This window comes from Lynx canadensis, chromosome C1 (genome assembly GCF_007474595.2).
Source record: "Lynx canadensis isolate LIC74 chromosome C1, mLynCan4.pri.v2, whole genome shotgun sequence".
Classification (NCBI taxonomy): domain Eukaryota; kingdom Metazoa; phylum Chordata; class Mammalia; order Carnivora; family Felidae; genus Lynx; species Lynx canadensis.
This window is the reverse complement of record NC_044310.1, coordinates 212,106,033-212,129,849: the sequence shown is the minus strand read 5'-3', so window position 1 is coordinate 212,129,849 and position 23,817 is coordinate 212,106,033. Positions and strand designations below refer to the sequence as shown.

The 23,817-nt window shown below is 44.7% G+C and overlaps 1 protein-coding gene across 15 annotated transcripts in view; it reads right to left on the bottom strand.

Annotated features, from left to right (window-relative positions):
- The window catches only part of SP140 (SP140 nuclear body protein), a 65,253-nt gene that overhangs the window by 36,693 nt on the left and 4,743 nt on the right, over positions 1–23,817 (bottom strand). For 8 of the 15 annotated variants that reach the window (XM_030327383.1, XM_030327382.1, XM_030327387.1 and 5 more), the window contains exons 3-5: positions 13,161–13,371; positions 3,633–3,716; positions 1,099–1,230 (exon numbers count right to left, since the gene is read on the bottom strand). In XM_030327383.1, coding sequence (XP_030183243.1) covers positions 1,099–1,230; positions 3,633–3,716; position 13,161 — 217 coding nt within the window. In that variant the 5' untranslated portion in view covers positions 13,162–13,371. Of the gene's footprint in view, positions 1–1,098; positions 1,231–3,632; positions 3,717–13,160; positions 13,372–21,828; positions 21,941–21,977; positions 22,278–23,817 lie in introns of those variants that run through there. The other 7 variants (XM_030327385.1, XM_030327386.1, XM_030327384.1 and 4 more) reach the window with 7 other exon arrangements.

Sequence of the window (23,817 nt, the reverse complement as noted above, 5' to 3'; positions counted from 1 at the left end):
TTTATGGATGTTTCCATATTTTAGCTAGTAGGAATAAAGCTACTATAGGCATCCTTGTACAAATCTGTGTGTGAACATAAGTTTTCATTTCTCATGAGTAAGATACCTAGGAGTCAAATGACTGAGTCACAGGTTACATTTAACTTTATAAGGGACTGACAAATAGTTTTCCAACGTGATCATATCGCCTTACATTCTTACCAAAAATATGCATATGGAGTTCTAATCACTCCACTCTCTCACCAACGTGTTGTCAGTCTTTTTCATTTCAGCAATTTTAGGGAGTAAATGGTAACTTGTGTGTTCAAATTTGCATTTCCCTGATGATTAATGACATTGAACACTTTGTTTATATACTTACTGGCCATTTTCTATTGTTTGTAGTGAAGTTATCAGGTCAAATCTTCTGTCCATTTTTTGAATTAGTAGGTGTCTTATTATTTGTTCATAGGAGTTCTTTATTCTGGGTACAATCTTTTGTCAGGTGTGTGTATTGCAAATACTTTCTCCCTCTCTCTGACTTGCTTCTGCCTTTTCTTAATGGTGTCATTAGAAAAGCACAAGTTTTTAATTTTGACGAAGTCTAGTTTGCCAAGTTTTTCTTTTGTAATCCATGTGTTTTGTGTTCTATATATTTTGTGTTCTATATAATTCATTTTTGCCTACTGTAAGCTTGCAAAGGTACTTTCCTGTTTTTTCCTCTAGAAGTTTTATAGTTTTAGCCTTAACTTGTAAATTTGTGATCCAAGGTGAATTACTTTTTGTGGGTGGTGTGAAGTAGGAGTGGAGGTTTCTTTTTTTCCATGTAACATCTCTAGATTTTCTCTTTTAGCTCTCTCTGCCTATGCTATTCCAGCATCCTACCCTCCCTGTCTCTCTGTGGTCTTTTCTTTCTTTGCTTTGCCACAGGAACCAGACACCCTTTTTTGGTAAATAAATGTCTCTTTGCCTCAGGCTCTGGTCTATGCCTCTGACCCACGCATGGCTCCTTGGATCCTTCTTTCTAAACTATGAACACATGCCACAGCTTGTACCTCTGCCTGTATGTGCCATAGTTCACAGTCACCCGGGAAAATACTGGACTGCAGTCAACCTTACCTGTTTGTTCAAATTCTTGGGCACATTTATTTTCCATTTCCTCAGTTCTTACGGTGTCATTTGGGTCATGAGATGAATCTCCTTCCATTATGTTCATCTGTTGTCCATCACTGAGCTGCTCTGGGATTCCAGCTACAAGCAGGGCATCACCAAGATGACATCAGGAATGTTGAAGAATTTATTTCCCTCCCCTCCATGATGAGCCTCTTTTACTCTTTTCTAATAACTATCACTGACCCTTCTACTATCCCATTCTCATTCCTACTAGCCTCAGTAGATGAATCTCTGGAATTATTTTTGACATGCTTTGTACTTTTTAATGTATTTTTTAGGCTTTTAGCAATTTTATTTCATTCAAAAGAATAACTGTATGTGGGGAAATAGGTTCTACTTACATAAATGGGTTAGAAAAAAACTTAGGGCGGAAAGCCACCACCACAGGGCAAAAACGCCTGAGGTTAGCTAGAGAGATATTGTAATGGGATCACAAGTACTTTCCATCTGATGCCAATACACTATTGTACTTTGATCACAAACTCCCCTTGCCTCCCAAACTCTTTGCTTCTTACATAGACAAGTTAACAATTACTGTCTGATTGTTTTCTCCTTGTTCATGTGTGTAACATCTTGTTTTCTTCTCGTTCACCACGTGGATAATATCTTGTGAGCTCAATAAATACGGAGACAAAACCTCTGCTCTGGGGTCTTGTCTCCTCCCAGACATTAGCCTCTCTTGTATTCAATTCTGCATCTGCTCTCTTGCTGGACAAGAGAGAACTGCAGACCCATAGTTTGTGACAACTGTGATTATTAAAATAGATCCAAGTTTTATATAAATGCATTAATACATTGGAAAAATATATACTGAGATATAAATACAAATGAAAGGATATATATTAATGGTATTCAATAAGTCTGGTTATAGTCTGTGGTTTTTCTTACATTGATCATTTGCAAGGGGGGAAAATCAACATTTAACAAATAAATAATTCTTTGTAGGCATTTGGCTTGAGGATAGAGACCTTTTCTTGGTCTTAAACACTGTTTCACTTACTGCTACTCTAGTCTGAGAAATAACACTCTCTTCAGTGGGCATCTGAGGAGAAAAGTCTTCAAATTTGGAGCATTGTTAAATGTCCAGGTGTTGGAATCAGAAACACATTATAATAAAAGTAGTAAGCATATAACAATTGCTTTGTGCCACAAATTATTATAAGTGCTTCATATCAATTAAATCATTAAATTCTCCAACAACCTTATTTTAGAATAGATTTATAGACAGATTTATAGCTTCAATTTATACATTGGAACACAGAAATTAAGTAACTCGCCCAAGTAAGCAAGAGGTAGAGCCAGAGGTGAAGCCCGGCAGCAAAGCCTCAGCATGTTTGCCCTTGGCTGGCACGTAGGAGAGGGTTCGAGTCCTAGATCAGTCAGGTGACCTTGCACAAATCACTAACCATCCTCATGCCTCAGTTTCTTCTGGAAAATGGGAATAACAAAACCCTCTGATAGGGTTGTTATGAGGAGTACTTGTAAAGGGAAAACAGAGTTATAGTAACTTAGCAAGAAATCATAATTTTCAGTATTAATGGTGTATATGTTATAATTTAACAATTAATTATTGTTAAGAATAGGAACAAAAGAATGATTGAAAAGCTGGAAACGGTGGCTATTGTTTACAAAAGTACATAGTTCAGGGACACCTGGGTGGCTCAGTTGGTTAAGTGTCTGACTTTGGCTCAAGTCATGATTTCATGATTCATGAGTTCAAGCCCCACATTAGGCTCTCTGTTGTCAGTGAACAGCCTACTTCAGATCCTCTGTCTTTTTCTCTCTCTGCTACCCCCCCTGCTCTCTCAATCTTGATCAAAAATAAGCAAACATTAAAAAAATTTTTTTAAGTATATAGTTCATATGTGAGGAATATTTTGCCTCATGGGAAGGGCTGACCTTATGCCTAGCGGTCTGAGAAAGGTCTGTATCACTACTGTTGTCACTGTTAACGTGATTACTGCCATTAATTCTCTTTTCCCCTTTACACTATTTTCCATTTTCCTCTCTTTTCTACACAGTACCCCTCCTTCCATGTTCTCTTCTGCACATAATTACAACCCTCCCTCTCCCTCTTTTCTTTTATTAGCAGAAGCATTTATAGCAGTTCTTTCTTGCCTTTCTCTTTGGACCTGTTACCTGGTGGCAAACCTTACCACTTCCCAGATCTACTGAATGTCTAAATCACAGTTAACCACTGTCAGCTCCTCCCCTTAATTCTGCCTCATGGTCACAGTAAGACCCGCTCTTGTGTGTTCCCGTTCCATATTCTGAGTGGTCTTATCTGCCTGGCAAAATTTTTGGATTCCACCCCTGGTGGGTTAGTTGGGATCCCATATCGCCATCCGTGGTCTGGCTCCCCATCTCTTTCTGTGCCCCTCCCCATGGTGCACTGTCCACCCAGAATCTCGGCCCCCTGATCTCTGCTCGCCTTTCTGCTCAGCAGATGAAAGAACAAGTCTCTATTGAGTCACAAGTACCTAGCTTATGGTGTACTTGGAAGTGGAGCATCTCCTTTGTCTCTTCTTCATCAATGGCTTCATAATGGAAGTTGTCATAAATCACTGGGAAGAGTAAGGAAAGGCAGTTAGAGCCCTCCGGCGGTGACCAGGTGCTTCCTCTCACAACGACACACCTGGCACAGGCCCTGACTCTGGCAGTTCAGGCAGGAGCCTCCCAGCCCTCAGGGAACCCTGGGCTTCAGTGGGTCTCACAGGACCAGAGACTGATGCTGCTCCTGGAATCCTACATCTGCTCTACATCAAGATGTGCCTCACAGGACTTAAAGGATGGATGATGGGAAAAGTTGTAAATAGTTAGACTGACCAGAGACCAATGAAAGCTCATTAAAAATAAATAATATATATGGACTGTGTTTGTAAGTTCTACGTGCAACTAGGAAGAGAGAAGAAGCAGAGGCATTTCAGCCAGAGAAAAGTAGTTTATAGAGAATAGACCTATATAAAAAAAGGAAGCCCCAACATCTTTTAAGGATGGAGGTTTTAAGAAAAGAAACAACAAAGCAAAGAAATGAGAGAAGAAAGAGAGAGAGAAGAGAGAAATAAGAGACAGAGGGAGAGAAAGAGAAAGAAAGAAAGAAAGAAAGAAAGAAAGAAAGAAAGAAAGAAAGAGTAAATGAAGGAAAGGGAAGGGAAGAAGGGAGGGAGGAAGGGGATCTTAGATCAGGGAAGGAAGATGAGCTGGTTACAAAGAAACACAACAGTGAAGAGGAACTACCATTTTCCTGGGGTGGGATGGGTGGGGAGAGATACAGGTAACAACAAGACACTCTGTAAGGCACGAACAAGAAGTGCATATTGTTTGTAAGGCACAACAGAAAGTGAATATCACAGCTGTACCAGTGACCCAGAAAGTGATCACACGACATGCAGAAAACCAGCTCAGGGCACCCCCGCTTCACAGCTGCAGTTCAAGGTACCTCAGCAAAGACAGATGGAAAAGGAAGACTGACAAAACATGAGGGAAAAAGTCCAAGAAATAGAGAAAGATGCTGGCCAAGAAAGACAGCTGTCCAGAGCACACCTCCTGGAGGCAATACCCACTGCAGGGTCGGGGCAGTAGGGTGGGGGTGAAGGTAGAAAGGTTTTATTGGAACAACAGATGCTTCTGCCATCCCCAGGACATGTTGACTCCTTGTCCAGGCAAACTTCCTGGGTCACCTACTGGTACAGCCGCCATATTCTTGTCTGAAGGAGGACATGGGGGCAAATGCTGTGTGAGTCAGAGGTCTTGGGAACACAGAGGGCGGCCCAAGCACAGGTGTTTCTCTGCACATTGTACAGCCCTCCTACCAGTTTCTTGGCTTTGGGCTACTGCCCTGCAGGTCCCTTGAACACCAGGGTCTAGGAGATGCCAGTGGTGACCTCCCTGGGGGCCCCAAAAGCTAACACACGTGATGTGGGTGCTGAGGCCCAGGGAAGGGGATCCCCACAGTGCATGGAGAGGATTTGAGCCCCTGTGATGTGAGTAGTAACAGTAACTGCCATTCCTTCATAACCATGATCTGGGGCCATCCTGGTTACACGTATAACGCTAACTTCAAATTTATGACCAGGTATTTGACTTCCTTTATTCCTTTTTCTGACTTGGATACATCATAGCATGGAAATACGATCGCTTTTATTTTCAACAAGATACGTTTTTCACAAATCAGTACATCCCATTCTTTATATTGACTTCTTTTACTTTTTCTCTGCTTAAAAATCCTTAACTACCTCTTTATTTCCCAAATAATAAACTTCAAATCTCTTGGCACTGGGCGTTGGACCCTCAAAAATCCCCAACCAACTTCCCTTCTCAGAATTAGCTTCCAAACATTCCCTCCCAGGCGGTATTTTCAGCCACACCATTCTGTCAGTCCACTGTTTTGCTCATGCTCGGTGGCTTTCACAAGCTTCCCCTCCCCAAGCCTTGGGTATTTCCTGGGCTTCTCTTGTGACATCTCCACTGTTTGTCTGGAGAAGTCAGTTGGCACACAACTGCACCAAGTGACAAATTTCCTAAGACAAAGAAAATCTCTTAATCTTTGAACATGTCTACAAGTAACAGAGATGCTTCCTCCTTTCTTACAAAAGCATATACTTCATGCCTTCCACCCCCCCCACTCCCCCAAAAAAGTAGAGATTCAAATCCTATGTTTCAGCAAATTCAGGTCCTGGCTGAGCAATTATTGTGGGGTTACTTGGTTAACATCTGTCACCCCCACTAATTGTAAGTTTCATGAGGACACGGGTCATGTGTATTTTCTTCACCACTGTACTCTCTGTGTCTGGCATGTAGCAGTCACTCAAGAACAGCAATCATCAGGGGGATGACTTGAATGGCTCTTTTTGATTGAGTATACACTGCCAAGGGCACTATAAGAGACTGACTGTTGGGAACAATGCTTATCTGAGGAGTAAGGAAGGCCAGGGTACAGATGCCCATCTAAATGGCCGGTAGACACAGGTAGGCATCTGTCCTACATACAAAGAAAAGCCCTGAGAGGGGACAACACCAGTGTTGGGTTGTAGGAAGATGACTATGTTCTTGACTGTCAAGAGTCTGGTTGCACTGGCCGATGGTCAGATTGCCAACTGGCTCTGTTCCCATTTTGTTTCTCAGGCACCTGGTAGCTGTTTGGGACAGTTCAACTCCAGTTAGTACAGGTCTCACCATGTGGGGGTCTGGGTCTTTAGCTAACAAGGTAACATTTATAGCTGCCTGTGTTATCAGAGTAGCTGCGTAAAGAGGGGGTCCTGTGGACAAGCAGAGCCAGCAGGCTCTGGCCAGGCTGGGATTGGTATCATTGAGGGGGCAATGGGTTGCACTCAACATCTGGTCCAGGTGGGGATCTAAAGCAACTGGTCTGCCCGATTCAAGTGTAGGTAGAGGCCAATAGGTTGGGTCAGAGGTGACCCAACAGTCATGGGGGATATCAGGGCAGGTCGGATCAGGCAGCCCCCAGTAGCGTCTCATTTTTAATTTTCCCATCCAGTAAGTTCTCCTGTTTCTGTTACAGGGAGTAATCCTCCTGGCATCATAACATCTTCCTGGCATGTGGGGGTAAACAGTGGCACAGGGGCATGGTGGTAGTATTATCTCATCCTTTAGGCCCGGAGGAGCAAGGGGAGGAGTAGGAACAGGGGGAGGAGCAACAGGGGAGGGAATATGAGCAGAGGGAGGGAGAGCAGGGTAACAGTCAGGGCAATCTGGGCCTGTAACATAAGGCTGTCCCTCCTGGAGGCAAAAAACAGCAGAAGATGCTTTGACACATCCCTCCAGTCAGGGAGGAAAGTTCCAAGAGGGGCAGTAGTAAGTGGAACAAGAACACGGTTGGTAAGATGAAAAGATCCCTTTTGAGAATGTTAGGAACGGGGAATATACACAATGGGGATAGGAGACAAGGCTGATTCAGCATCAGTGGGAGTGATTCCATCCTGGGGATATAAAGGCAGAAAACAAACATACAGAGAAGGACATCAATCACAACTCAGATCATATACATATACATACGTACACACACATATATACATACGTATACATCTAAGGAGAATAAGGCATCCTGACACTAGTAAGTAGAGGAAGGCTAACAAGGTTTGTGACTGAGGTGCCAATCTGAGGGACTAACTTGGGTAAGCCCCACAGCAAAGAGTATAATAACCAGTATGGAAAGAGAAATAGGTAGGGAATGACAATGAAATTCGAGAGACAACAATTTGCTGTAGTTCATTTAAGTCGCTTGGTGATTTCCTCAAGCTTCTGGTTATAGAAAGTTCTCAGGTGTTGGCTGCTGGCTGCTGATTATCCTCTGTCTTCTTAAGAATGATCTGTAGAGGATTGTTCTGGTTAGCATTCAAAGTGGTTGTCAGGTGACAGATGGGCTGCCTTTACTCAAGAATGGTGGATCCAGGCGGTTAGGCCTGCAACCTTGATGGCTGTGGGCACGGTTAGCACAACTAAATAGGGTCCCTTCCAGGTAGGTTTGACTGGTCTCCTTTTCCAATCTTTTATCCAAACCTGATCCCCAGGTTTGCGAGGGTGCCCAGTTATTCCTAGGGAAATGGGTAATCCTGTCTGTCACCCATCTATGTATCTCAAATATAGTTTTCCTTAATCCTTGTACTTGTTTTTGTATTTCTAAATTCCCTAGCTCTGTCAGGTCACCCTTGAATTTGACTAGTGAAGGGGGCTTTCCATATAGGATATTGAATAGGGAGAATCCTGTTTTTGTCCGGGGTATACAACATGCTAGGAAAAGAGCTAGGGATAGTATATCTGGTCAGGGCAAGTTAATTTCCTGACATAGTTTTGCCATGATTTACTTAAACTGTGATTTAAGGGTCCAGTTCAGATGGCCCACTTTCCCTGAACTCTGGAGCCAGTAGGCTGCATGTAAGTTCCATTGGATACCTAGGGTTTGGGCTGCTTGTTGCAACACCTTGGCCACGAAAGCTGGGACATTGTCTGAGCCTATGGTTAATGACATTCCATTCCTGTACCAGAAGAAATTTGTATCCTCCACTGGGTCTTATTTTGGTAAAGTCTACCTCCAAATCTTCGAAGGGTGCCTGACCATAGTGTTGGATTCCCGTGGGCCCAGTAGGGCCTTGTTTGGTGTTATTTTGAGTGCTAAAGAAGAAGCATTGAGAGATCGAGGCACAGAGGGATGGGAGCTGAGCAAGTACATTGTAATAAGCTTTCAAGGGCAGTTTTTCCCAGGTGGGTGAGCTCACGCTGTTGGAGAACCACTTGGTGGGCTAGCTGCTCTGGTATAGACTCTTTGATCTGGAAGTATCCACCATCCTTCTTTTGTCTGGCTTCCTTTTTCCTGTTGTGCCCGTTTTGTTTCTTGGATTGTGTGCCTTGGGGAAGTTGGCAGTTCCTGGACCAGCATGATTTTTGAGGGCGTTGTTTGTCTTTCTGCTGCTTGTTTAGCTGTGGCATCTGCCCATCGGTTACCTTCTGACACTGAGTCCTTTCCTCTTTGGTGTCCCTTGCAGTAGATGACTACTACCTCCCTTGGTTCCCAGACTGCTCTTAATAGTTTTGGGATTCTTTCCTGATTTTTTATTTCTCTTCCTCTTGCTACCAAAAGTCCTCTCTCCTTGTATAGAGCCCCATGTACATGTAGAGTGGTGAAGGCACAGAGTGAGTCAGTGTATATGTTGGTCATTTGTCTTTACTGAGTTCTAGTGCTCTCATTAGGGCCTCATTAGGGTAAGTTCTGATGTTTGGGCTGACCATTCTTGTGGAAGGACCTTTGCTTCTGTGAACCCAAAATCAGAGACTACTGCATAGCCAGCATATCTTTTGCCTTCGCTCATGAAGCTGCTGCTGTCTGTGTATAGGATGAGGTCAGAATTTCGTAAGGGCCTGTCTGATAGGTCGGGTTGACTAGAATGGTCCTCATCAAGTACCTCTAGGCAATCATACTCTGGGGAGCCCCGCTGCTGCGGGCCAGGAAGTGGCAAGATTTAGGGTTTTTATGGCTTCCAATCTTACTCATGGGTTTTCACATAGTAGTCCCTGATATTGTGTCATCCAAACATGAGTTAACCAGTGTTTCCCCCTGGCATCCGTCAGGGTAATAACTGAATGGGGAACCTCAATGTTTAGGTTTTGCCCCAATGTGAGTTTGTCTGCTTCCTTGATTGAAAGTGTGGTGGCTGCCAGTGCCCTCAAACAGGGTGGCCATCCCGCTGCAACTGAGTCAATCTGTTTTGAAAGGTATGCCACTGGTCTCTGCCAGGTTCCAATTCCTGGGTTAGAACCCCCAGGGCCACCTGCATCGTTTTCATGCATGAACAGGTTGAAATCTCATGATACATCTGGGAGTCCCAAGGCTGGTGCCTCTGTGAATTTCATTTTTATGTCTGTGAACACCTTTTCTTGATTAGGGCCCCAGAAAAGGGATCCCCTTTCTTCCCCCTTTAGTGTCTCGTATAGAGGTCTGGCCAACTCTGAGAACCCTGGCATCCATATCCGACAGAATCCTGCTGCTCCCAGAAACTCTCAGACCTGCCGGCAGGTAGTGGGAACTGGAATGGCACAGACTGCCTGTTTCCTTTTGGCTCCCAGCATCCATTTGCCTTGGGTAATGCCAAATATTTAACTTCCTGTTGGCAAATCTGTGCCTTTTTCATTGACATCCAGCATCCCACCTCTGGTGGTGGCTTGAGTAGGGCCCTGGTTCCCTCCCAGCATTGGGTCTGCGTGGGACTGGCTAGCAAGAAATCATCCACATATTGGAGGAGGACACATACTAGGTCCTGTCCTGGAAACCTGGCTAAGTCAGATGCCAGGCCCCACTGAGCAAGGTTGGTGGATTTTTGAATCCTTGAGGCAGTCTGGTCCAAGCGAATTGTTCCTTTGTTCCTGTGGCAGGGTTTTCCCACTCAAAGACAAATAGGGGTTGCCTATTAGGCTCTAGCTGGAGACAGAAGAAGGTGTCCTTTAAATCTCGACCTGTGAATTATCCTTCCTCAGAGGGTATGAGTCCTGGTAGAGTGTATGGGTTAGGAAACACTGAATGTAGCATTATGACTGCTTCATTAATGGCTCTTGGGTCCTGTACAGGGTGGTAATCATTTGTCCCAGGCTTTTTCACAGGCATCAGGGGAGTATTCCGTGGGGACTGGCATCCTTTTAGAAATCTCCATTTGAGTAGCCTGTTTAAGTGTGTCTGGGTCCCCAAGTGTGCCTCCCATGGGGCCATATATTGGCATATTTTGACAGGTTGGGTCCCAGGCTTTAGGTCAATTAATATTGGGGGGTGGTTTTTTGCCAGACCAGGGAGGTTCTCTTCTGCCCAAACTGAAGGGAACTCAGCTTCTACCTCGGGGGCCACGGTTGGCTCACTGGGAGGAGAAATACGTAACCTCCTTTCTTCTTCCTATGATATCGTCAAGGATAAAATCGTGGGTTGGGCCTTTTCATTTAGGCACAGTTGTGTCTTTTCATCTGAAGTGAAAGTATTTCTGCTCCCAGCTTGGCTAGGAGATCTCTACCTAACAGTGAGACCAGGCAGTTGGGTAAATACAAGAATTCATGCACTACTTGGTGACCCCTCAGCCAGCATTGTCAGGACCACAAAATGGCCTTCGGGTTTGCATCCCAGTGGCTCCTACGATGGTGACTTCTCAAGCCAACAGAGGTGCCACCTTGTGTGTCATCACAGAGTGTTCAACCCCAGTGTCAATCATGAAGTCTATTTTCTGGCTGCCTACCTTCATTTTCACCATGGGTTCATGGGGGCCCAGTTGGATAGAGCCTGGTCTCTCCTAATCAGAGTCCATTCCTGCCTGTCTGATCAGGTCAGTCTTGGGTGGTTCTGGTTGGTAGCAGCTGAGTGGAGTGGAAGTTTTTGGTTTTCCCTTTTGGCAACTGGGGCATTCATTTTTCCAGTGTCCAAATTCTTTGTAGCAGGCACATTGATCCCATCCCAGTGGCACCCTTCTTTCTTGTTCTTGAATCCCTCGTGGTTTCTGTGGGATCCATTCCAGATGCGGTGGTCTTCCCAAGGCTGCGGCCGGGAGAACTGCCTTTTGTTTCGTTCTTCAGTCTGCCTCCTTTCTGGCAGCTCAGTCCCAATTTACAAAAACTTTGTTGGCGATTTCCATCAGTTCAGTGGCATTCTTTTCCAGCAAATCCTTCCAACTTTTGGAGCTTCTGTCTAATGTCACTTTGGGCCTGTCCCACAAAGGCAGCATTGACCATGCACTGGCTTTCGGGGGCTTCTGGGTCGAACGAAGTATAAACTCTGAAGGCTTCACATAATCTTTCCTAGAAGTAAGCTGGCTCTCTTCTGGCTTTTGTAGGACCTCAGATACCTTTGCCATGTTTGTGGGCTTTTTGGCCCCTGCTTTTACTCCTTGGAGGGAGGAGAGTCGGTGTCTTTCTAATCTGGCCCTTCCGGCTTCTGTGTTTGGGTCCCAGCAGGGATACTCTTTGGGCATAGCCTCCCGTGCCCAAGCTTCAACTTCTAGTTGTCCATCTGGTGCCTGAGTCTGGAGCCATTTTTTTTTTCCTTTGGTGACGGTTCATCGGTGCTCTTCCATGTTGAAAAGAGTGAACAGAAGCTGCTTACAGTCAACCCAGACAGGGCGGTGAATCTGGAATCTGGATTCTAGATCTCTCATCACCTACAGCTTTTCAGAGCAGGGCAGCCTGTGGTGTTTCCAATCGAGGAGGTCAGTAGTGGAGAACGGCTGGTAGTAGAAAACTGATGCCGCCTCTTGTAGGGTCCCATTGAAGCCTATTTTCTGGGGACCCCCTAGTCACCTGCAATGGCATCTTCTTGCTGTTGGGGGCCTTGGACCTTGAGTCGAGGACCTAAGGTATCTGTCTACTGGTTCAGATGTCCCTGTTGGGGCAGATTGGCCACTGGCAGAGGCGAAACCGACAGGGGTGAACTTTCAGGCACTTGAGGCTCCCCTCCCTCAATTGATGGGGTCCTGGGGGCATATGGTGGTTGAAAGGAAGGACTTCTGAATTTTCTCGGAGGATGGGGCGGTGGGGTTTTTTTGCTGTGAGGTCTTCTTTCCAGCCTGCGCCACTAAAACCTTACATCGTCACTTACTATTAATGCAGAACTGGACCCAAAGAAGCTTGACTTGGGCTATTTCCAGTCATTGGTCAATGTATGGGAACTGATCTGGATGGCTAGGGTCCCCAGTAATTACCTTATAAACAGCTCGGACCGTGGGAACCTCTAGGGTACCCTCAGGGGGCCAGCCTACACAGAACGTAGACCATTCTAATTCGCAGAGGGTGCATAATTTCCCATGGGTCAGTTTGACCCATAGTCACCTGAAAATCTCTTTTTAAAATTCTTTTTTAAAATTTTTTTTAATGTTTATTTATTTTTGAGAGACAGAGCGTGAGCAGGGAGGGGCAGACAGTGAGAGAGAGACACACAGAATCTGAAGCAGCCTCTAGGCTCTGAACTGTAAGCACAGAGCCCGATGCGGGGCTCGAACTCACAAGCCATGAGATCATGACCTGAGCTGAAGTCAGATGCTTAACCGACTGAGCCCCACTCAGGGCCCCTCCCTGTTTAAAATTCTTAATCATACATTCCAAAACAGTTGATTTTGAGGAATTTTCCCCATCCTGGTATCCTAGATGGGTCCCTCCCAATGAACTGTGTCGCAGGACAAACAGGGAAGAGGTCGGTTCATCTGCCTGGCCACGCCCCTCATGGGGATTGAATGCCTCTTAGCATTGGCAGGGGTATAAACCCCTGACTCAGATCAGGCCTCTGCAGACCTGACTCTGCCTTGAGCCGTATGAGATCATCACAGAATCGCAGAGTAGGACCCACTCAGGCTCCACGGAGCACGGGCACTCACACACATTGGCACTCACACACATTCAGACAGATCGCAGACTTCCACCCAGGACTTCTCTGTTCTATTCAGTGACTACCTTGCCCTGGAGGTGATTAAGCTCCCCTTATGCCTCAGGGGTGGGCCTGCATTCCGGTCTGAAGTCCCGGGGACACTTACTGTTCCAACGTCCTGGGACAGGTCTTTTCTGTTCCCCCTGGAGTCCGTTCCAGTGCAGTAGTGGCCAGTACTGCTGGGCCCGGCGATGGTGGGGGTCCGGTGAAATCAATGTCGGTGCGCCTTCCTTTCCGTGGCGGGGGCCCACAATGAGTGGCCTCTCCGCTGCTCACTGACAACGGTGGCTCAAGGGGTCAGCGTGGCTGTCGTCTTCCTGGCCAACGCACCAAAAGTGTTACAGCAATACTTGGCACACAGGAAGAGACAAGCAACACGCACTCGGGGAATCAGAAAAGACTGTTTATTTTGCACTGGCGCTGGCCCAGCAGAGTCACCTCCAAAGGCTGAGCCCCCGAGCCCCGGTGCTGGCCTTCTTTTATGCTGGGCTAGATTCCAGGTACTTGGAAACTTTCTATCAGCTGCACAGGTAGGTGGGATTGCAGGGACTCAAGGGAAAAAGGGGGGATACTATGGGGACAGTTGGCTGATGGAAGAGGCAAGCAAGATTACAGAAGCAAAGAGCAAGCAAACGGGGTATCCAGCCTGGGACATTTGGCTGGCCTTCTTTATCTGTTCTTACAGGCTTTCCTTCTCACTTGAAGGGTGTTGGGGGATGAGATGATCATTTCAACTGGATGGCTCTGAACAAGCAGGCCCTCCATAATGTGGGTGGGCCTCATACAATCAGTTGAAGGCCCACCTAGAGCAAAAAGACTGACCTCTCCCTGTAGGAAAGAATTCACAAATAGACTGCTTTCAGATGGGAACTGCACCACCAACTCTGCTGGGGCTCCAGTCTGCTGGCCCACAGGGCAGATTTGGAATTGCCAGCGTCTATATTCACGTGAGCTCATTCCTTACAATAAATCTCTGTTACACACACACACACACACACACACACACATTTTGTCTTTTCTGTTTCTCTGGAGAACCCTGACTAATACAGATTGTTTGTTTTAAAAAGTTTACAGACAAAAAAAATAAAAAGCCAACGAAGAGAATATCACAGAACCTACCACCGAAGAGCAAGTTTTTTTTTAAACAAGGTATGCCTGTTATTTGCCTTTTTTCCATGTATTATTTATTTAAATGTGTCCACATTGATATTTTTTTTCAATGTTTTTTTTTATTTTATTTTTTATTTTTTATTTTTTTATTTATTTTTGGGACAGAGAGAGACAGAGCATGAACGGGGGAGGGGCAGAGAGAGAGGGAGACACAGAATCGGAAACAGGCTCCAGGCTCTGAGCCATCAGCCCAGAGCCCGACGCGGGGCTCGAACTCACGGACCGCGAGATCGTGACCTGGCTGAAGTCGGATGCTTAACCGACTGCGCCACCCAGGTGCCCCTAACATTGATATTTTTAAGTCAAACCAGGGCATTTTAATTGCTGTGCAGTAATATTTTACATAAATAGAGGCAATATTTGCCTAACAATCCTTTACTGGTAAATGTTTAGGTCTATTCCAATTTTTTTGCTATTATGAGTAGAATTTTGGTAAACACCCTTGGTTATAGCTCCTTATTTGCATGTAACAAGAATTTTTTAGCATTTGTACCCAGAAGAGAATTGCCCAGTACTGGGGTACGATACCTTCCAACTTCTAGGTTGCTAACTTCTCTTTCAAAATGATTTGTCAGTTTACAGTCCTGCCAGGATTTCACAAGAGTTTTTCCTCTATACCTTTGTAGACCCCAAGTATTGTCATACGTCGAAATGTCAGCCAATACGGGTGTAAAGCCAACTTAATTTTGTTTTGTCTATGTTAGGAAGTATTTTCTGCAGTGAAAAGAATGCATATAGTGCATACGATCTGGCATTAAAGCAGGAAAGGTCTCTTGACCTCTGCCCCAGGGTTCTTTCCCTTTATCCTATTCTGTCTGGTGTGTTTCTTGAGATTCCACCATATATTATACAGCTAAAATCACAGACTTAGATGAAACCACGCAAATCACGCTATTCTGCTACATAATGTCATGTAAGCAAAACACTAGTTGAATAGTCTCTGCCTAGCAAAAGCCTAACTCTTTTTCAAGAACAGCTTGGTTATCACCTCTGAAAACTCCTCCTGATAGTCTCCTGCCTAACGTGTTCTGTTGTCTGTTTGCCTCTATCAGACGGAGCCAGGTCATTCTCGGTGATTCCAGATTGTTCACTGACCCCACCGTGTGGTACTATAAACAGGGAAGGTAAGGTCTAGTTTTGAAAAAGCGCGTTCAATCCGCCCATTCCATAACGAACCTTCACAAAGTCAGGTGCAGGCTCTGGCCGCAGGTTACTTGCCAACAAATCCTGGTTTGCTACTTGCTCTAACCTCGGCCAACTTTCTGAGATTCCGTTGCCAGAACAGAAGTAATAATCGTATCTATTTACAGGATTTGGGGAAGCTTGAATAAGATGTGTATAGATGCTGGAGAGGATGTGGAGAAACGGGAACCCTCTTGCACTGTTGGTGGGAATGCAAATTGGTGCAGCCGCTCTGGAAAGCAGTGTGGAGGTTCCTCAGAAAATTAAAAATAGACCTACCCTATGACCCAGCAATAGCACTGCTAGGAATTTATCCAAGGGATACAGGAGTGCTGATGCATAGGGGCACTTGTACCCCAATGTTTACATCAGCACTTTCAACAATAGCCAAATTATGGAAAGAGCCTAAATGTCCATCAACTGATGAATGGATAAAGAAATTGTGGTTTATATACACAATGGAGTACTACGTGGCAATGAGAAAGAATGAAATCTGGCCTTTTGTAGCAACGTGGATGGAACTGGAGAGTGTGATGCTAAGTGAAGTAAGCCATACAGAGAAAGACAGATACCATATGGTTTCACTCTTATGTGGATCCTGAGAAACTTAACAGGAACCCATGGGGGAGGGGAAGGAAAAAAAAAAAAAAAGAGGTTAGAGTGGGAGAGAGCCAAAGCATAAGAGACTGTTAAAAACTGAGAACTGAGGGTTGATGGGGGGTGGGAGGGAGGGGAGGGTGGGTGATGGGTGTTGAGGAGGGCACCTTTTGGGATGAGCACTGGGTGTTGTATGGAAACCAATTTGTCAATAAATTTCATATTAAAAAAAAATAAATAAATAAAACACATCAGTTAAAGAAGGAAGAAACCAAAAAAAAAAAAAATAAGATGTGTGGTGCTGAGTGTGGAGAGAGCAGTGGGACAGCAAGTCTTCTTAGCTACCGACAACTGGAAGAAATGTCAAGGAAGGTGGAAGAGAGGCAGAGTTCTCCATCCCACAGGGGCAGGAAGGAGTGACATTTCACATAATAAAATTAGCCCAAAGACACCCACCCCTATGGTCCAGTTTCAATTAACAACAGTCACAGGAATATGTGTTTTTCTCCTGTTGAATATAGAGACTCGTGTGTATATTCAAAACAAGGACTCATCGTTCTGTATCTAAACTTGCTTGCGTACGTGTTATCCGTACACGGAGACCTGTAAGGCCCCTGCATTTCAAACATTATGGCCGTGCCTGGGAAAACCAATTTTTTTAAATGTTTTTCTTTAAGTTTACTTATTTATTTTTGAGAGAGACAGAGACAGATCGAGAGGGGGAGGGGCAGAGAGAGAGACAGAGAGAGAGAGACAGGGAGACAGAGAGAATTCCAAGCAGGCTCAGCACTGCCAGGGAATGCAGAGGCCCATGTGGGGTTCAAACCCACGAAACCCCGTGAGATCATGACTGGAGCCGAATGGGAGGCTTCACCGTCTGAACCACCCAGGTGACCCGTAATGTTGAAACTGAAAAAGCTTTGTAATTCTGATTCTTACTTGAAAAATGGTTCCCTTTGCTGATGATGTCTTGGGAGTCTTCTCAGTAATTCTAAAAGGTGTAAAAACACTTGGAAGACGTTTATTCCCATTATAAGAGGGTCATTGGGACCTCCCATTATAAGGATGCATTGGAATAGAATGAAACCCATTCCTCCACTGAATTCCTTTAAAAAAGAAAAAAACAGGGGCCCCTGGGGGCTCAGTCAGTTAAGCAGTTTAGCTGCAGACTCCTGATTGTGGCTCAGGTCATGATCTCAAGATCTTGCGAACTGAGCATCTCTCTCCCTCTCCCTCTGGCCTTCCCTGGTTCTCTCCGTCCTCTCTCTCTCCAAAACAAAAACAAAAACAAAACAACAACTTCTGGTTAAAGATAGTTGCCGGAGGACAAGTGTTGCGCTCCCCTCCGACTAGAGGGTTCCCTAAAATGAGAGTAACGGAAGAAGTATAAGGGAAGAGAATTAGATGAGAAAATGAAACCAAAGTCCGAAAGAGAAAAAGAGGTGTGAGCCTCACTGCTGTTGCTTTCAGAAGACAATCCCAGAGGGTGTCCTGCAGCCCTGAGAACAGTGGGCCTGGAACGGAGATGCCAGCAGGAACCAGCAGGATTGCTTAAAAGGCAAAACACTAAAGGATCTGCCCCCAGCTCCTTTCTGACCCACATCCAGGCAAGACACTAGAGGCTCCTTCCTTTTAAAAAAAAAAAAAAAAATTTTTTTTTTAATGTTTTATTTATTCTTGAGGGAGAGAGAGAGACAGAGAATGAGCGGGGACGGGGCAGAGAGAGAGGGAGACACAGAATCCGAAGCAGGCTCCAGGCTCTGAGCCGTCAGCCCAGAGCCCGATGTAGGGCTCGAACTCATGAACCATGAGATCATGACCTGAGCCGAAGTTGGATGCTCAACCGACTGAGCCACCCAAGCGCCCCTAGAGGCTCCTTCTTAAAAATGTAGATGCCCCTGGAGAAAGAGGCCTTCACCCTCAGGCATCTGGGATTCCCACAGCCGAGCCTGCAGGTTTTCAAGCCTGTCTCCTTAAACACACTTCCAAGCTAGCTCTTCAGTGGCTGGCCCTCAGGTAGGAACAAACAATAGGCCACACACACTGGTGCAAACCTACCTCAGGAAGGAATAGAACCAAGGTGAGCAAAGAACAAAAATTACCCCCGCGTAAATAGAAATAGTGCCGGGAGCAGGAGAGAGTTTCCAAAAAACAAGCAGTGTCTTTCGAATGGGAGAAGATATTGCGCCCAGGATGCCATGAAGAGAAGATCAGAAAATGAGACGGTGGGCCTGGAAATTTAAAATGAGAGCTAAAATAAAAGGAAAAAAAAAGGCTAGCTAAAATGGTTGTAAAATGAGGAGAGAATTTCCCCAGAACATAGCTGCTAAAAACCCTGAAGGGCAGGGGTGGGGAACACCTAAATTTGAAATTTTAAATGTCAGTTATGCAAATCTATAGATTCAGAGGTAAAAGGAAATGACTAAAAATATACGCTCTTCGTGTGTGGGGACAAGATACTCGCCAAGGTGCCCTGTGGTGAACCACAGCACGATGCACACTGGAGGCTAATGTAACACCATGTGTCAACTCCACTTCAAATAAAAAACGAATAGCCGCGTAAGGGCTCAGAAAATATTGTACTCCTGCACCATCTCTGGTGGTCACCCAATGTTCGGTTACCGTGGCTGTCACTGACAGCCACTCAGCAGCCACACTGTCCCAAGCGAGGGTTCTCTGAAGCAGAGGTGAGTGACCCGCTAAGATCTCAGAATTGCGTGTTCCGGTAGAGTAATCTAGTCTGTTCTTACCGATGCAGTCTCTCGAGGACAAATTATTCGATGATGTGCTACAGTAAGAGAACCAAGAGGGGCGCCTGGGTGGCTCAGTCGGTTAAGCGTCCGACTTCGGCTCGGGTCATGACCTCGCGGGTTTTGAGTTCGAGCCCCGCGTCGGGCTCTGCGCGGGCAGCTCGGAAACTGGAGCCTGCTTCGGATTCTGGGTCTCCCTCTCTCTCTGCCCCTCCCCTGCTCACGCTCTGTCTCTCTCTGTCTCAAAAATAAATAAAACATTTAAAAAAGAGAGAGAGAACCAAGATATCAACACCAGCAAAGTTTTGTTATAAAAGAAATGGAAGGCAGCACTCAAACCACTTAAATTACTGATGTCTAAAAACCGCAAAGTTTACTTGAAAACAAAAGCACATCTCAAAAATTACTTTAAGTTTATATATATATATATATATTTTTTTTTTTTTTTTGAGAGAGAGAGAGCGTGCACAGGGGAGGGGCTGAGAGAGGGAAAGAGAGAGACTCCCAAGCAGGCTCCGTGCTGTCAGCACAGAGCCCAACATGGGGCTCGATCTCATGAACCGTGAGATCGTGACCTGAGTCGAAATCAAGAGACGGACACTTTAACTGACTGAGCCACCCAGGTGCCCCTTAAAAATTATTTTAAAATAGTGATTTTGAAAGTATGGTCCAGGGACCCCTGGGATTGTGTAAGACCCTTTCACGTATGACCAAGGTGAAAACTGTTTTCATAATAGTACTAAAATGTTATTTACCCTTTTTCTCTCTCATTCTGTCACACATGTACAGTAGAATCTCCCAGAGGATACACATTCTGTGAGATCACAACGGGTTGAAAGCAGAAGCAGACAGAATCCCACCATCTTCTACTGAGCCAGTTATTAAAGAGATTTGCAAAAATATAAAGCCTTGCTACTCTTCTTACTAATTTACTTTATTTTAGAAAACACAGTTACTTCTCATAAAACATTTCATTTATGTTAGCAGGTAATGAGTTCATTATTATTTTTTTCATGAACAAATAAATATTTAAGTGTTCAAAGTTTCCATTCCTAATATGGTAAATATCGATCAATGTAATTTACAAGAACAAAGATTAGCTTTTTGGGGTTCTCAATAATTTCCTATTCTAAATTGATTTAAGAGGTAGCTGTTTGTTCAAAGTAATAATAGCAACATGTGATTAGAACGTATGGATAAGTGAAATGACTGACAGCAATGTTCATAAGGACGGGAGGGAGGAGTGTGTGACATTCCATTATAGGATGCATGTGTCACTCACAAAGCCATAGAGTATAACTTGAAGAAATGGATATGAAAAAAATAAATGGTACCAAGCAAAGTCTAAATAAGTAAGTACATAAATAAATAGCGATATGAATAGCAGCAAATATATATTACAACCTCTAGGGAAACCACTACAAACGTTTTAAAAGGAGCGTGACTCATATGCTAGGAGAAAAAGAGCAAATGGGGTAATAAAGTGTTCAGTTGAAACCGTAAAAGGAAGAAAAAAAAGGGAAGAAAAAGTAGAAACGAAGACAAGTACAATGAGTAGCAACAGTTGCAATTTGGTGGATATTAATCTAACTACATGAATACCCCAAATGTGAATGGCCTCGATGCAACAATTAAAAGACAGAAATCGATAGAGCAATAAAAACCGAAAAGAAAAGAAAAAAAACACAATTGTATGCTGTCTATGAGAAAGCCACCTTAAGCAGAAAAACACAAGACAGATTCAAAGTAAAGGGGTGGAGAAAGATATGTTGTCAACAGCATTATCAAAGGAAAGTTGTAGTCGCTACATTAATTTCAGACAAAGCAGACTTGAGAACAAGGAAAATTGTCGGGTGAATAGGAACATTATATAGTGAAGGGGTCAATTTCTCTAGGAAGACACAGCAATTCTCAATGCGCAAGTAACAAAGTGGCATCAAAGTACAGGACACAAAAACTGATCGACCTACAAGGAGAAACAGACAAATCCACTCCTATTGTTGGAGTCGCCAATACCCCTATTTTAGTAACTGACAGATCGAGCAGGCCGAAACTCGGTAAGAATATAGTCAACCTGAACAGTATCATTAATCAATCTGGTCTCACTGACATTTATGGAATATTCCACTCAACATCAACAAAATGCACATTCCCCTCAAGCTCACATGGAATATTTACCGAAACATGCCATATTCTGGGCTGTAAAACACACCCTAACACATTTAAAAGGATAGAAATCATTTAAAAATATGTTCTCAGACCACAATGAAATAAAAGTAGAAATAACAGATAGCTGGGAAATCCTCCAAATACTTGGAATCGAAGAACACACTTCTAGGGCTAAAGAAGAAATCTCAAGAGAAATTGTAAAATATTTTGAGCTAGATGGAAATGAAAACACAGCTTATTAAAATTTGTGGGACGTAGCAAAAGCAGTGCTTAGACGGAAACGTATAGCACTGAATTTACACATTAGACAAGAAAGATCTAAATGAATAATCTAACCTCCCACCTGTGGCAACTACAGAAAAATAGAGAATTGAAACCTAATGCAAGCAAAATAAATCAATAAATAAACAACAAAAATGAGAGTGGAAATCAGTGAAACTGAAAACAAGAAAACAGCTAAGAAAATCAATGAAGTCAAAAGCCGATTTTTTTAGAAAAATCAATAAAATCGACAAACCTCTAACAAGGCTAGCAAAGGAAGGAGAGAAGACAGAAATTAGTAGTATCAGACATGAAAGAGGGGTTCATCACTATTAGTCCCACGGACAGGACAAAGATAGCAGACAAACAACACCAGGGAAAACTCTAAGGCGAAGAATTTGATAGAAGGTGAAACAGACAAATTTCTTACAGGACACAAAACACCAAAGTTCACACAAGGAGAGACAGTCATCCGAATGGGCCTATATCTATTAAAAGAATTGAATCAATAATTAAGAGACCTCCAAAGAAGAAAGCATCGGGCCCAGAGCGTATCACTAATGAATCCTACAAAATGTTTAAAGAAAAAATGATGCCCGTTCCCTACAATATCTTCCAGAAATCAGAAAAAGAGGCAGCGCCTACCAACTCATTCTCTGAGGAGAGCGTCACTTCTTTTTCCTACCCGGAGGCCGAGCGCTGGCTGGTTTCAAGCTTGTTCATCTCCCGTCTCTCGGGAACAGGTAGAGGAGAGGCTGTGGGCTGGGTGCTGGTACTGGGTGCTGAGGACCTACCTGTCAGTTCTGCAGCTGCTGATAGCAATGCTGATGCCTTCTTGGGGCCCTGGCCACCTCCAGAGTCTGGGGTAGAGGGGTTTCCACACACTTTTACCTTGCTTTAAGAATGCATTGATGTATTTGCCTTGTATTTTAAAAGACAAATTCCCTCCTAGTCAACTGCCTAACATCCCAGCACAGACAGAGCAACGCCTCACTCCCCACTCGGTTGCATTTGTCGATGTTGGGTCTGCTTTCACTTCCCCTAACTCATCCGTGTTCAGATGCCACGCACAGATGCACTCTGGGACAAACTGGCCCCCAGCTACCCAGAAATCAGAAGTTGGACAGCACTCATTCAATTTCAATGTTAATTTTTCTAAAAGGAACTGTTCTGGGCAGAGCTGTCTTTTGCGGTGTGGGGGAGGGGTAGAGGAGGCATGGGGGAAACGAAAGTGTTTGTAGAAGGTGATATGAGTCAGCCTCAAGTTTGCCCAGGGAGCCAATCCTCTGCGATTTAAGAAATCTAATTTCCTCATTATTTCTTTACGTGCAATCTCATTCTGTCATATACCCGTGGAATGAGGTCGGAAAGACAGAAGTAACATGGGTAGATGCCGACCTTCCTGGAGATGGGGACCCAGGACAGGAGGTAAGGGCTAACCCGCAACTGACTGGAGGCCTCCACCTGCCATCTTCTACTGCCAGCCCCACGGGGCCATGGCACTGGCCTGGGATCAACCTTGAGCAGACATTGACTGCCTTTGTGCCTTCCCGGAGCTCTGAGGAGCTCCGATCAATCCAACTGATGGATCTCTCGTGTGTGGCACCCAAAGAGTAAAGGCTAAATTGCTGAACAGGGTGAAATGGCTGCACCAATGCTGGCTCCCTCCACCCAGTCTCTGTGGCAGTTCTCAGCCCCAGGGAGGAGGAACAGGGCCAGCTCGGGGTCCATGGCAGATGGGCCACTGTTCATCCAAGGGCAAGAGAGCAGAAAGGTCAATTTCATTCAAATGGATCCAGGTTGTTTTGGAGTAAGGGGGCAAAGCATGTGTAGGCAGGAAGTGAAGGCCATGTTGCACCTGCCTCTCTGCTAAGGTGCATGTTTGTACCTGCCTCTCTGCCCTTAAGGTGGTCGTGAGAAGGAAGACATTCCAGATCATCTCTCAGGCCAGTGGACTGGCCGGGCACAGTACTCAGCCTGGACTGGACACGGGGTAGAGAGAGGCAAAATGCTCTTCATTATAAGGCAGGGAAGATGTTCCTCAAATTTCTGGAAAGCAGTCAGAAGCCAGAGAAAACTCCGCACTCCTGCAACCAGAGGGAAGTGCCAGGTTTGGGCAGAGAAGCCTGGTGTGTGAATTTGCTCAAGTGTCTTGAATAAATGGGCCCTTTACAGATGCAGCCTCGGTCAAGGGAATTAAAAGCAAAAATGAACTATTGGGACCTCATGAAGATAAAAAGCTTCTGCACAGCAAAGGAAACAATCAACAAAACTAAAAGGCAACCAACGGAATGGGAAAAGATATTTGCAAGTGACGTATCGGACAAAGGGCTAGTATCCAAAATCTATAAAGAGCTCACCAAACTCCACACCCGAAAAGCAAGTAATCCAGTGAAGAAATGAGCAGAAGACATGAATAGACACTTCTCTAAAGAAAACATCCAGGTGGCCAACAGGCACATGAAAAGATGCTCAACGTCGCTCCTCATCAGGGAAATACAAATCAAGACCACACTCAGATATCACCTCACGCCAGCCAGAGTGGCTAAAACGAACAAATCGGGAGACTATAGATGCTGGAGAGGATGTGGAGAAACAGGAACCCTCTTGCACTCTTGGTGGGAATGCAAACTG